We start from the raw sequence: 14,442 nt of genomic DNA, 5'->3' as shown, positions 1-14,442 counted from the left end.
GTTGAAGTAAATAACCATAACATAAAAGTTGATAGAAAAATATATTAGAAAAATGAACAATTATAGTTATATTAGGCTACCATTTTTAGAATAATAGCCTATAGCCATTTTTTTAATTTTTTTTTTTTTTTTTTGGTTTCTCCCTACATAATTACAAATCCTAGAGAAAAACATATAGACACACCTAGAAATCAAAACAGAATAGATAACAATCTTATACTAGACAAAGTACTTTAAACACTACAAAATATTTATATACAAGTGAACTATAGTTATTAAAACTATCGTAAATTTGCACAAATATTCCTTACATATGTTATCGAATCCAGAAGCAATGGTTGAAGATTGTCAAAATGTAAGACAAAAGATAATAATTTTAATTAGTACATAAAAGAAAATTTTTTAAAGTGTTTTAAATTAAGTAAATTATTACCTATCTGAATACGAACACATACGTTACAAATATACCAATACAATTATATATAATTAAGGAAGAAAAACAAATCAAACAATTATATTTGAACCAAAATAATCTTAATTGATAATCATGTCAGTTTTTTCTATCTTTCACCATGTTATATTTAGTTAATGTATTATGAAAAATACGTATTAGTTAGGATACACTTATATAAAAAAAAAAATTATAAAATAGAAATTCTTACTGATCTATTACTTGTTGCATAGAAACTTTAGTAGTGAAAACAAATAAAAAAATCACAAGTACTTGCGATTAATTGAAAATATAATCATTTTGTTAAACTTAAAAATGTAAATTATAATTATAATACAATAAAATACACTTAATGTTTTTCATCTCTTAAAGAATTGGTGATGTATGAATGTGTGTGAAATTATATTTGTTTATGTTTACATGAGATGAGATGAATTTTATAATGTATACGATAAATATCAATTCATAAAAAATAATAGTAGCATTTGAAGAACTTTGGCACCTGATCTTGAAATTCTAAAAAGAAAATAAAGTTGTATAAGTTGTACAAAACTCACATGCGAATGAAACCATGAACTTTGATGATTCATGGTATATTGAAGTCAACCATATGGAACATGCTGATTCCATGTGTTTCTCACATGGTGCTGCCCTTGAATGCCAAGTTGCACTGTCAATCATTATAAAAAGTACTGTTTCTTTAACCCAACAACATATTTTAGCTGTTTTAACTGTATATAGAAAAAAATATGAAATATTCACTTTTTGCTTATATTCATCATCCATTCATCTATTATATGTAAACTTATAATAAATTAAATTATTTATTTCCTTTTTCTCGTCAATCAAATAAATTAAATGAAATAGAGTCGGGAATTTAGACATAAGTCTATTAATTTTTTGGATTTATATTTTTATAAGTTAAAAATTACATGTGTTTTTAAAACTTGATTTGCATTGTGGATGAGTTTGGGTTTATATTGAATTCAAACACTATCTGTAATAGACTAGTCATATGAATTTATCTTGAATAATTTTGTAAGATTTTCAAACATGACTGGTGATGATAGTGTTGTCTGAAAACCCGTATTGCCTTTTTATGGGACGGATGTGATATGTTAAAATTGAAGCGATTTAAAATAAATGTTATATATACAAACTTTCTATCAATGCGAGTTTATGTTAATAATTGAGAAACTCAATTATATACTCAACTCTAGTATAGATATTTTTTAATTTCGTTAAGTGTTTAAATCCTATAAATTAACCTTAGGTGATATAAATTGACAGCGAGAAAGCTTATTATACATCTAAAATACACTAAAATTTTGAATATTGAAGAACTTAATATCTTAGTATGCGAAACCAATATGTTATATTAATTTACCTATAATAAATATCAGATTCAAAATACCAATTATTACAATTTTTTTTCTTAGACTGATTTATGTATTTATTTGTGTTTATTTATTCTTGATGAATGTTTAAGAGAAATTAAATGAATTTATTATAATTGCAATTTAATTCCTTAATATATGATTGAATACTATTACTTCTAATTGGACAACCGGTCCTTTTATTTATGTATTATTAAAATTTTGTTCTAATTGTATTTATAAGATAATTATATGTTGTGTTGTTTAAAATTTGTAGGTTAACTTAGTCTATTATGATGTGGAATTAAAAATTGCAAATTTTAATATAAGTTAAAATCGAATTTGATTTATTAAGAATCTAATTCATTTGGATTTAACTTGTAGTAAGTGGGATTGATTTATCAAACCATTCATGAATTTTAAATTATATTAAAAAATTAAAATCTTAAACTTAAATTCTTTTACATTTTAAGACTCTAATATATGGATAAGTGACAGTAATGATTTAATGTTAAATAATAATTTGTTTTGTATTTTGTACTTTATATATTTCAAGTTTAACATGATTTTGTACCGTATTTAAATTATATTGTATTCTTTTTTTTTAATTTTAGATTGCATTTGGAGTTTAACATTATTTTAGATTGTATTTAAATTGAACTTAATTTAGATTTTAATTAGAAAAATTTTGTTATATTTTTTAATTGAAGAAAAAAAATTATAATTAAGTAAGTCAATGAATTAACGTATTTAATTCATTCATTTATCGAGTCAAGTTCCAATTTGTTATATTATATTAACTCACTAAATGACCAACCCATAAAGTTAGAATTTCTTATATCAGATTGACTTATTAAATAATCAACTCATAATAATTGAAATCAAATTAAATCAAAATTATTATGTAGTTTGAGTGTTGATGATGGAAAGAAATAAGATTATTATTTTATTTAAGTTTAGAATTATGAATAAACGGTGTATATATACACAAGTGAGATTATTTTCTTTAAAAAAATTATAAAAATTGTAGTCTTGAGCGAGATTCTTGAATGATTTTATTTGAATTTTCTAGTTATTTGTAAAAAGTATTTACAATATTAACACATACCTTCTTGATTTTAAATACACTCATAAATAATAAAGCATAAATACACTCATAAATGAAAATATAAATAAAATAAAATAAAAGTACAGCATCAATTTCACATGTTTAACATTTTAAACTTTACATTTTCGAATATAAAAAAAATATTTTTATTTAATATGTAATTTATTTAATTTTTTTGACAAAAACTACAAATTTTGTGACATAAATTACAAATAGACAACTTTTTATTTCTATATTACTTTATTATTATTTTTTTTTTTCATGTTACTTGACTTGACGTGAGAATTTAGTGAATATCTATTTAAAAAGGTGAAAGTTGGAAAGAATAGTGATTTGTAAAATTGGAAGCAGAAATGGAAGATGTCGAGTAGGTTATATTCTATTCACTAACAATTAATAGTTATGAGATTAGTTTGAAAGATTTGAAAAGAAGAATGGTAGGATTATAAGTTCAACTCCCCGTACTAACAAAATATTAATAATTGTTAATAAAATATTACTTGTGTAGTTTGAACAAGATGTTAGGTTATTATATATTTTAGAATCATAGAAGCAATCAACGAATAAAACAATTGGAACAAGAACTAAAAATAAAATGCTAAAATAACCTTTCAAAAATAAAAAATAGTAATATTTTAAAAGATAAAAACGTATATTAGTATTATTTTATTTGCTCCTTCACCTGCTAGGCCCACCCACGTGGAACTTGAAACAAAAGTTTAAAGAAGAGTCCAAAACTGAAGCCGAACCCAAAGGCAGATAAGAACTTGTCATCATAAAGGTTTAAAATAAAAAATTAGATTATGATATTTCAAATAGAATGAAAAGAGAAAGCGAATAGAATTTTAAAAAGATTGTAAAATTAGACAGAATATAGTTTTGAAGAAATAAAAATTCACGAAATGTAAACTGTTATATCTTTCGTTTATGATAATTTTAATTAATTTATCCATTTTCTATTTATTTTAAACTCTTTTTTCTAAATCTATAAAACAGATTTTACACATTATAATAAAAATTGCTACCAAATCAACAAATTTAATAACAAACAATATACTATACCTAATAATTCTAATGATAATCACAACTTTAATGACCGAACATTAAAACTAGAAAAATGATTTAAACTTCATGACGATAAAATTAATATCAAATCATTAAAATTATAAAGATGATCCAAATAATGGTGAGAAGAGGCCAAAACATTAGTGAGAAAGGAAAAGAATTTGGATTTTTATAGTCTTAACATGATTATGTTCTCGTAAACCAAAAAATTGTATGTGTTAATACAAGAACAATGTTTTTATTTTGTAAATTATCGATATAATTTTATAACACAAATTTATAATAGATTCCTCATAATACTTTCAACTAATTTTAAGCATAAGATTTGCCCAAAAATAGATGTTGATACTAAAATAAAAGTAGTATTTAATCTTATTATTATGATATATAACCATTATGTCAAAGTTATGTTCATTATAACAATTTGGAGAAATATGATATAAATAGGTAAAGATATTAAAGTCTAAATTTTTTTTCTATTAAAAGTCTTTCGTTTCATATGTTCTATTTATAAAATGGTAGTACAAAAGGAATGATCACAACCAAAATATCCAAAATATTTTTACTTGAGAGAAAAATGTTTTGACAAAAAATGACTCGGACTTAAAAAAAAATATTAATAGAGATTGAAAGTGAGTAAAATAAACGATCTATAACCAAAATATCTATATTCATACTATTTTAAAATTTTGAGTTAAAAAATCTTCTATTATCAATTTATTAACGACTCTTAAGTACTTCTTAAAAAAAAATTCTTAAAAAAATTTATGGTAAGAATTAAAAAATTGTGTTTTAGAATTATAATATATTTAAAATAATGAGATTTGAATTATTATAATAATAAAAGTTTAAGGTATAAATAAAATTATTATAGATGAATTTTATTATTTTAAAATCACGTTATTTTTCTAATTTTATTTTCTCTATAATTCTCCCACTTTTTTATAGAGTTTCTAATTGTCAATGCATCTAATAAAAGACCTATAGAGTGATTTATGAAATGAACTCTTCACTTTTATCACATCAGTTTTAGTTATCTTTGAAATGAACTCTTCACTTTTATCATATCAGTTTCTCTCAATAAAGTAAGTTGATTTTTTATTTCTTTCTTAGTTTGTGTATGTTTTTTTGTGCATGTGGACCGTCTAGGTTTGCATATGGTGTATGAGTTTTCTTTAAAAGTCTCTATTGACCAATGGTTTTAGTGGTGTGCCCTGGTCGTAGTTGTGTCGTTCTTAAGGGAAGATAAAACTTTTTGTGTGTTATTTATAAGGTTTTTGAGTTGTTTGGTTGTCTCTCTCGTAATGGAAGCTATTTGCATTGATTTTAAGTTATACATATTTTGAGATGGGTAATTTGCTTGTTGAGTTGTATGATATGGTTTGTTTTATTGATTTTGGTTTGTTCTCAATGTTTCCTAGTTTAATTTCTTGGTTGAGTTGAGTTGAATTAGAGGGATGAGAATTTGATCATTTAAGCTAATTGATATGTGTATTGATATTAAAAATTGTTTTTGACTCAAGTATTAATAATGGAATACAAATTTGACTATTTGAACAATTTTCATTTTTACAAATCATAGAATTTTCATATGTTGTTATTTGATATAGCATTGAGCGGTAGCAAAAATGTCATTGAGTGTTAGTTTATTGTGTAGGCCTGGGAGCATTTTTTTTCTCTAAATCGTTGAGTGTCAATCTTGTATCGCTGAGTGTAGCAAAATGCGAATGTTTTAGTGTTGAGTAGTAACGGGGCACCATTGAGCGGTAGCAGGACACCACTAAGCACCATCGTCCACTATAGGTTTTGTGCAATTTTTGTTATAGGCGCGGCATAAGGGTGTCACTGAGTGAAACGTTTTATGAGAGGAATGGCGTTGATCGCTCTACTGTCGCTAAATGCCAAACTTGTCATTGAGTGCGATACAAAAGGCTTGACATTAAGTGTCAGGATTGTCACTAAGGCTAACCTGTTGCGAAAGTTTTGATGTAGAGCACTACTTTGAGTGCTAGTGTATATGTTGAAATTTTCTTTCTCTACGTCATAAAATATGTGGACTTTCTATCACTGTCATAACACCTATCATAGACAATTCATTTCATCTATCATAGAATGTCATGTCTGCACTAGTGTTCCATGGTTTTTATGTGTGTTTAAGATGTATTATGATGTTTTTATAAATTGATAACACTGTTGTGAATATGAGTGATAAATGTGGAAGAAAGTGCAAGGATAAGTTTCTTGTGGTGATTTTAGTATGATATATGGATTTTGTATAGGAAGTTATCACGTGACTCTAATAACCATTCAATTTTAAGTAGAGAAGGGTGAGATATGTGGTGAGAGAAGCGAGAGGTCATAGTCTAGGATTTTTACCTTAGTCAAATATTTTAACGGAATAACCTTGTATGTGGTAAGGTGAAACCATTGACAATAAAGGCCACACAAATGTATAACTCGTCAGAATTTGATATCAATACATGTATTCGAATGGTCAAATATAGTATGAATAATTATATGTGTTAAAATTGTTGGTACAAATGATTTATATGTGTTAATATTTCTATTTATGTTGTATGGTCGTTTTTTTTTTACCTTAATTTACCCTTTCTTCTATGTTTATTTGTCTGTATTATTTTTGTTTTTTTGAAAATCCTGTGGACAGTTAAGAAAACATCATAGATCTAGTAGGATAAGAATAATACAACAATGTAGTATTAACCTGATATAATCCAATATAGTTTCTTTTGTGAAAAACTTTATTATGCTGTTTTATAATCTATAGAAATTATATATATATATATATATATATATATATATATATATAATTTTATTATCGTAGTTATAGTTGAAATAACTATAATAATATTATATATTATATATCTTTGAATTATTTATTTTTAAATATTTTTTAATAATTATATATTTTTAAAATGAGATGTTAACCTATCACCTAATATATGCATCATTATAATTTTTTTAATTGTAATCGAGTAATTGTAGGATAAAATGCAATATTTGTGAAACCAATTGATCCAAATTTGTCTCTGCCTTGCCTATGACGATAATTATTTATCATTTTCAAAGATTATGAGTCACATTGAAGTTCCAACTAAAATTAGTGAATTATCCTATTTATTAATTCTCTCGTAGCACAGAAAGCGACAGACATGTGCAAATATGTTTTCCAAGGTCTCCACAGTATTTCTAAGTATGAAAGACCATATTATATATCATTTATTTTTTTTACCCTTTTATTTATATTTATTGTTTTGAATTTTACATTTATAAATTGGAATGCAAAGAAAAAGACAGAAAGAGTACATTGCTTTATTTGGAAGTGCCAACAACCAAACGGTTGCTAACTACCATCTCCATTTAAATTTACTCTTGAGAATGCATACAGAAATATTTAACCAGCTCAACCATTTAAATATTGTAAAGTACGTTACCATATTAAGGAATATGAGGCTATTTATTAATGTTATCGTACATACTTAAATATACATGATAGAGATTAATCAACAAACAAATTTCTCAACCTATTACTTTATCACAACCTATGTTCGTATTTTAGAACATCCTTAGAATTCATCACTTCAAAAGTATTACATTAATTATATATAAAATTAATTTATAGTATATAAGTGATTAAAAATAATATCAAATATATATTTTTGCAAAGCTAAATTTAATTAAAAGTTTATCTTTTATTTTAATATAATATTAGAGTATGAGTTAAAATCTATTATAATAAAATTAATTGTTTATTCAATATATTGATTTACCTGTTATTAAATAATTTATTAGTATATAATTATCTTTTTGAAATTTTTATTTTCATTAAACATAATAAATAATTGTAAATTTCATTTTATAAACCAAATTAAGTTAAATTTAAAATTTATTTTACAAACCGAATTAAGTGAAATTTAAAATTCACTCCTAGCAATTTTTTTACGAAAACAATTAATCAATAATATTAAAATTGTATTATGACTAGTGATGGTAAAAGAATTTGTGCTCACGGATATGTGTGGATAAAATCCGTAACGGATAATTGATATCCTTGAATATTTACTATCCGCAACCTGCGAGTAGTAGATATTTTAATACCCGTTTATAAACGAATTGAGTGCGCGTATTATACTATCCGTACTCACGGATATTCGTTACCCGCAAAAAATAAAAATAAAAATTTAATTTATATTTTATTAAGTTAAATTTAATTAAAAGTAACATTAATTTATATTTTACAAGGTTAAATTTAATTAAAATTAAATTTTAATTTATATTTAATTTTATTTATATTATATTTTATATATTTTTTATAATTTTATTTTAATACTTTATATAAATATCTTCTTTTAAATATTTGTGAGTATTTTGGATTTTAAAATATTTGCGAATATTTTTTAAACGAGTAACCATACGTGAAATGAGTGAATTTTTTTGTCTGATACGAGTCAAGACTATCCGTGTCCCCGACCTCTTCTCATCAATGATCATGATACTACCTCACTTTAATTATAATGGTAAACTCGTGCCATTCTAAAACCATCTCTTCTTATTAAAAGCATATCACATTATAACAACTTATCTCCAAAATTTTAATTATTTCAAAACTTACACCACAATCGTAATTTTAATATTAAATTATACCAAATTCGTAAAACAACCCATGACGGACTCAAGCCTATTAGGGTTTCATAAACAACGGAGAAACAACTTTAGAAAATTAAATACTATCAGTGACGTATGAACCATTCACATTCTAATTTTTCTTCCTTTTTTCTATCATACTATATACCTTTTACATTTTCTTTTACCGAATTGATATAATTTTTTAACCATCAATATGAATTAAATTGTAAAAAATATTTAGAAAGACACTCTCAATATAGAAAATATAGACACGATTTCCATTTTCAACTTTATTTTAAGAAAATTAAAATGAATGTAAAAAACAATTTGTTTTATTATTATTATTATAATAAAATGAAATCATGCTTTCGTTTTATTATTATTATGATAATATTACAGTAGTAATCATAATGATAATTAATAAACCCTATGATAATAATACATTAATATGACAATAATTTTTATTATTGTTGTAATAAGAATACTACTATTATCAAAATTAAAAGTAACTATAATAATTGTAAAATAAGTATGATTCTATTACCGTCATAATATTATAAGCATTACAGTAATTATAACGATTTATCATCACAATGCTATAATTAATATTGTCATTATTAATTTTATTATATAACGTTTAAATACTTTTTTTGTTTTTTTTTGTCAACTTTATTAAATGTGGTACTATTTCTTTTTCCCAATATTTAATGTGATATTTATTTTGATAAATTAGGTTCAATTTAGTTATTTTGATGACATGGTGTAAATTGTTAACCAAGTTATTATTTTGACGATGTTGTGTAAATTGTTAACCAAAGTTGTTATTTTGTTGATATCGTCTAAATTGTTAATTGAAGTTGAATAGTATATGTAACGTATCGATTCGTGATTTTTTAATCTTTTTATTAACTTTTATTAATTTGTTTACTTTTTCTTGATTATAAAAAAATGTTTATGTATCAAGTTAACATTGTACCACGTAATAATGTTAGTGTCACATGTGTTAAGTCACTATCAATATCGCATGTCAGTGTCTTGTATTTAATTCAGTCTCAGTTTTTGTTAATTTTATTCAATTTAATCTCAAATTTTGTTAATTTTGTTCAATTCAGTTATAATTTTAAATTATAAAAGGAAAGTTATTCATTATTTTTAAAAGACTAGGAAAAAAATTCTTCATTATTTTTAAAAAATTAGAAAAAAAATTCTTCATTATTTTTAAAATTAAAAGGGAATTTCTTTATTATTTTTAAAATTAGAAGGAAAAATATAATTTATATAAAATTAGATGAAAATTTATAATTTATTTTTATAATTAGAAATAAAATTCTTTATAATTTTAAAAATTAGAAGAAAAGTTCTCCACTATTTTTAAACCAATTATAACCCTTTTTTTTACATGTAGAAAAAATCAAACATAAATATAATAATTATATTCCAATAATATATTTAGGGTTGGTTTAAAATAATGAAAAAAATTTAATAAAAATGTGAATTTTAGTAAAAATTAAATCTGGTTTCAATTTAGAAAGAAAAAAAAAATTGGGATTTAATTAAAAAAAATTAACAAAAATTGAGACGAAATTGAATATAAAATGTTAACGCGTGATATTGACACTGATTTGACATGTGAGACTGACTTAAGATGTAACATTGACTTAAGATGTGATACTAACTTAACACGTGACACTGACATTGTCACATGATACAATATTGACATGACTCGTGGCAACTTTTTTAATAAACTCAAGAAAAATTTAATAAAAAAATAAAAAAAATAAAAATAAAAAACCACACATGTCACGTACAATTCATCTTTCTTTAACCATTTGGATGACATCATAAAAACAACAAAATTAAATATAATTTATCAAGATAAAAGTAACATTAAACATAAAAAAAATATTATATTAAACAAAGTCGACAAAAAAATTGTAAAAAAAAAGTATTTAAACCTATTTATAATGAAATTGAAGTGAAGGGATATGAAGAATTTTGATTTCATAAGTTGTGGTTTTTATACTATTTGGTTTAAAATGCATTAATAATAATAAAATTAAAGTGGTATTGTTTTAATTTAATTTAATTTTATAAATTAAAAATTGAATTAATACTTTCAACTTTTTTAGGGAGTTACTTTTAAGTATAATTTATCTATTTCCATTTCCATAATTAAAAAAAAAGTAAAATAAAAATTGACTACACCGGTTAAAAAAAACTGTATCTCTCGCTTATTTCTCTTTGCATTCTAAAATAATTCCATAAAGTTAGCTTAATTAAACTAAATCAAGTTGAATGGGATGGTTTAAGTTATAATCATTGAATGAAAACAAGTCTATATCAATTTTCACAGACAATATTCCTTATATACCCAAACTTCAATTCAACACGATGTTTAAGCGTAACTAGATGTGATCAATACTATAAGAATATAACTGTAAAGTTGAAAAAAATAATTAGGATGATCACATGCAAATTAACAATAAAAAAATATAAGAAAAATTCCTTTATGATTTTAAGAGTAATAATTAATTAATTTATTATTTTTGTTTGTTATAATTAATATTTATGTATGGCTCATTTGAAGAAAATAGTTTCGTTTTGGTAATTGTGAAAATTACTGACAAGTTAGTTGTGGGCCATATGGAGATGGAGACACTGGAACATGTCTATCTGTCTCTGACTCTTTTCTATATACTAGGTTTCATTCCTCTAATTATTTTTCACTTTATTTAATACCATTCAATTTATTCACAAATTAAACCTTCTTTAAATTACTACATTACTTTCCTATACTACTCATCTTTTCTTATACCATAAATGAAATTTTAAATATTTAATGTATTGTAATTAAGACATTTTCAGTAAATTAATTCATATCAGAAATAATTTTAAAAATACTCCTGTCAAATTTTTCAGGTTTAATTAATTTCTCACTACCTTATTAATTTATCTGATCTTATTATTAACCAGATTATATGGTAATTATTTACGTTTTCCCATCTAACCACACATCAAATTGAAATAATTTAGAGGAAAGACAAAAACTTGAAATATAATTCTTGAGAATTAAAATATAATTTAATGTTTATATATTTAGTATTAAAAAACTAATAAAGGCGGAAATTTTGAGGAGTTACGGACAAAAAAATGGATATATATATATTATTTTTTAAAGATTTTTTTTTTTACTTCTATTTAATACAAAACTTAGGTTCGTCCTTAAATTCTTACTAATTTAACTTTTAAACTGAATAAATCTTTTTATTTTCTCTTGAAAATTTGTCTTTTTTCTTTGTTGTATACTTTTTTTTTTCATTAATGCCAGTATAATTTGATAAAAGAATAAACATTTATTAATTTAAGTTCATAGTGATATGTTTGATATTTTAAATAAGTCATGGAGTATCTCTAACCTTTCTTTTAATAGCGATTTTTCTTTTAAATATAAGAATTTTTTTAATTAAAAAAGGTTAATGTAATTTATGTTAGAAAATGTTAAAAAAAGCATTTTGAGGTGGTAAATTAATGTATTTGGATAATGAATTTTATAAGTTTTAAAACATTAGGTTTGAACTAATCTAATTTTAAATTATTTTTATTTTTAAAGATTTTATTTAAATAAGATAATTCAAATTTAATAAATTTTAATTTTCTGTTTTAGATAAAGTATTTTAATTATTAATAAATACAAAAAAATTATTTAAATATAAAATCATTGTTGAAAAATTTCAAATATCAAAATTAATCATCTTCTGTAGTTGATATTAAAAACTTTTTATGTTATATATTTTTAGTTTATGTCAAACACATTTATTTAGACTGACAATGACACAGCTATTTTTATGATGTTGATGATTGAAGTCTTTTGTCAACTTTTTTTTTTTTTTTTTTATGAATGCCATTGACATATTTTACCACTTAGTTGATATTGGTAAAAAGACAATCATAATTAATGTTGGCATAAAGTTTTCCATTCAACATTACACAGAAAAGCCTAACAAACTATTAGCAAAATTATAATATTTCATTGGTGATGAAAAGACCACTACTGATATTGAGTTAGATATCGATTGAAAAAAAAATAAAATCATTCTCATATGCAAGAAAATAGTCTTTCAACATTGGTTATAAAAATCTATAATTAATATATAAAGCAAAAAAATAATAGTTGTGTACATCAATAATCCACATCATTTGAAAAGAAATAATCCTAACAATATCTCAATCTTAATAAAAACTAATAATATCCACAATCAAAACAAATTGAGCTAAAAAAAAGTACAAATAACAAGATGTTAATTTAAAAATGTAAAAAAATTCAAATTATTATTTTTAAATGAAATTTGAAAATTTCTGATTTTAAAGAATTTAATTAATCCAAACATGGTATTTGATCATAAAAAATTTAAAATTTTATAAGAAAGTAATTATTATCCAAACTTAAAATGATGGATGGAGATAAATGAATATAGGAACACATGACAAAAATACAGAAAAAAAGAGAAGTACACGAAAATGAAGCCAACGTGGAGTTCAGTACCAAAATTAAGACCCCTACATCTCTGCCTTTGCTTTTGACCATTATCTTACACACTCACAGAGAATTCTCCAGTATTAAAAGTGGGTCCCACACGAGTGGCCCCACTTCTATTCCATTTTCTGACCATTTTACCCCTCCCCACCCCCTTTATATTCGCGCCTTCGTCCTTCCTTCCTTTTCCCACATGCACTCTCTCTCATTCTCTCTCATTCTCTCTCTCATTCTTTCTTCGTCTTCTTCTTCTTCAATTTCAATTTTCACCATTTGATGTAATGGCTAAAGGTGGAAAACTAATGAGGCTGAAATCTGTGCTGAAGAAATGGAACTCATTCGGCAACGGCAAGCAGAGCCGCCACAGCACCAGCGCCGTCGCCGACGACGAGTCCTCCTCCAGATCGGACCTCCACGCCGTCTACGTCGGCAAATCCCGCCGCCTCTACCGGGTATCCTCCGGCGTCCTCGACAACCCCGTCTTCCGGGAACTGGTGGAGAGGTCCCGCGACGACTCCGACCAGCAAGACGACACCATCAATGTCGCATGCGAGGTTGTCCTCTTCGAACACTTGCTGTGGATGCTCGAAAACGCGGACCCACAACCCGAGTCTCTGAACGAACTGGTCGACTTCTATGCCTGCTAAGCCAAACGCTAATGCTACATTAAAAAAATCGAAAAGAAAGAAGGAACGTATAATGTTATGTTTTATATTTACACATATAATACTTGCGTCGTGTATTTGTGACTGTAATTTGATTAGTTGTAATAATAACTAACATTCATCCATAAATGTTGTCAATAATTTAAGTAAGGTGGATCAATTAGTAAATATTGGTTTTATGATATGATTTAGATTTTTGCGAGATATGGTGGGGATGGATGTTGAGTTGGTTGTAGTGGTTTGGTTGAGTTGATGATGATGAAAGGGAAATTGTACGCAGTGTAAGTGTAAGTGTAAGTGTAAGTGAAGTGGTTAATTAATTGTTCATTTGTTCTTGAAGGGAAAATGTGTGTTGTTTTACCTTGGATGAGGTTGTTTTTTTGTTAGATAAATGTTATGTTATGTTGTGTGAGTGGTGCTGTCAGAGTAGAATGTGACTGGGACGACACCGAAACTTTTTTTGTCGACGAATCATCATGTGTCGCATTGAAAGCTTCAATTTTGGAAGCTCTTCATCAGATTCCCGAAGTGGGTGTTTGGTTATAACAAAAGAGCATTATTGGAACTGCTTACAAATTGGTCGAGAGAGACTTATTTTG

General features: G+C 24.6%; 1 protein-coding gene across 1 annotated transcript; it reads left to right on the top strand.

The window, feature by feature from the left end:
* Window positions 1-13,375: 13,375 nt before the first annotated feature.
* On the top strand, window positions 13,376-14,442 carry LOC106767774 (auxin-responsive protein SAUR50). Its single transcript, XM_014652723.2, has one exon. The coding sequence runs from the start codon at window positions 13,460-13,462 to the stop codon at window positions 13,823-13,825; it is 366 nt and encodes a 121-aa protein (XP_014508209.1). The 5' UTR covers window positions 13,376-13,459; the 3' UTR covers window positions 13,826-14,442.

This window comes from Vigna radiata, chromosome 7 (genome assembly GCF_000741045.1).
Source record: "Vigna radiata var. radiata cultivar VC1973A chromosome 7, Vradiata_ver6, whole genome shotgun sequence".
Taxonomy (NCBI): domain Eukaryota; kingdom Viridiplantae; phylum Streptophyta; class Magnoliopsida; order Fabales; family Fabaceae; genus Vigna; species Vigna radiata.
This window is presented reverse-complemented; position numbering and strand designations above follow the sequence as displayed.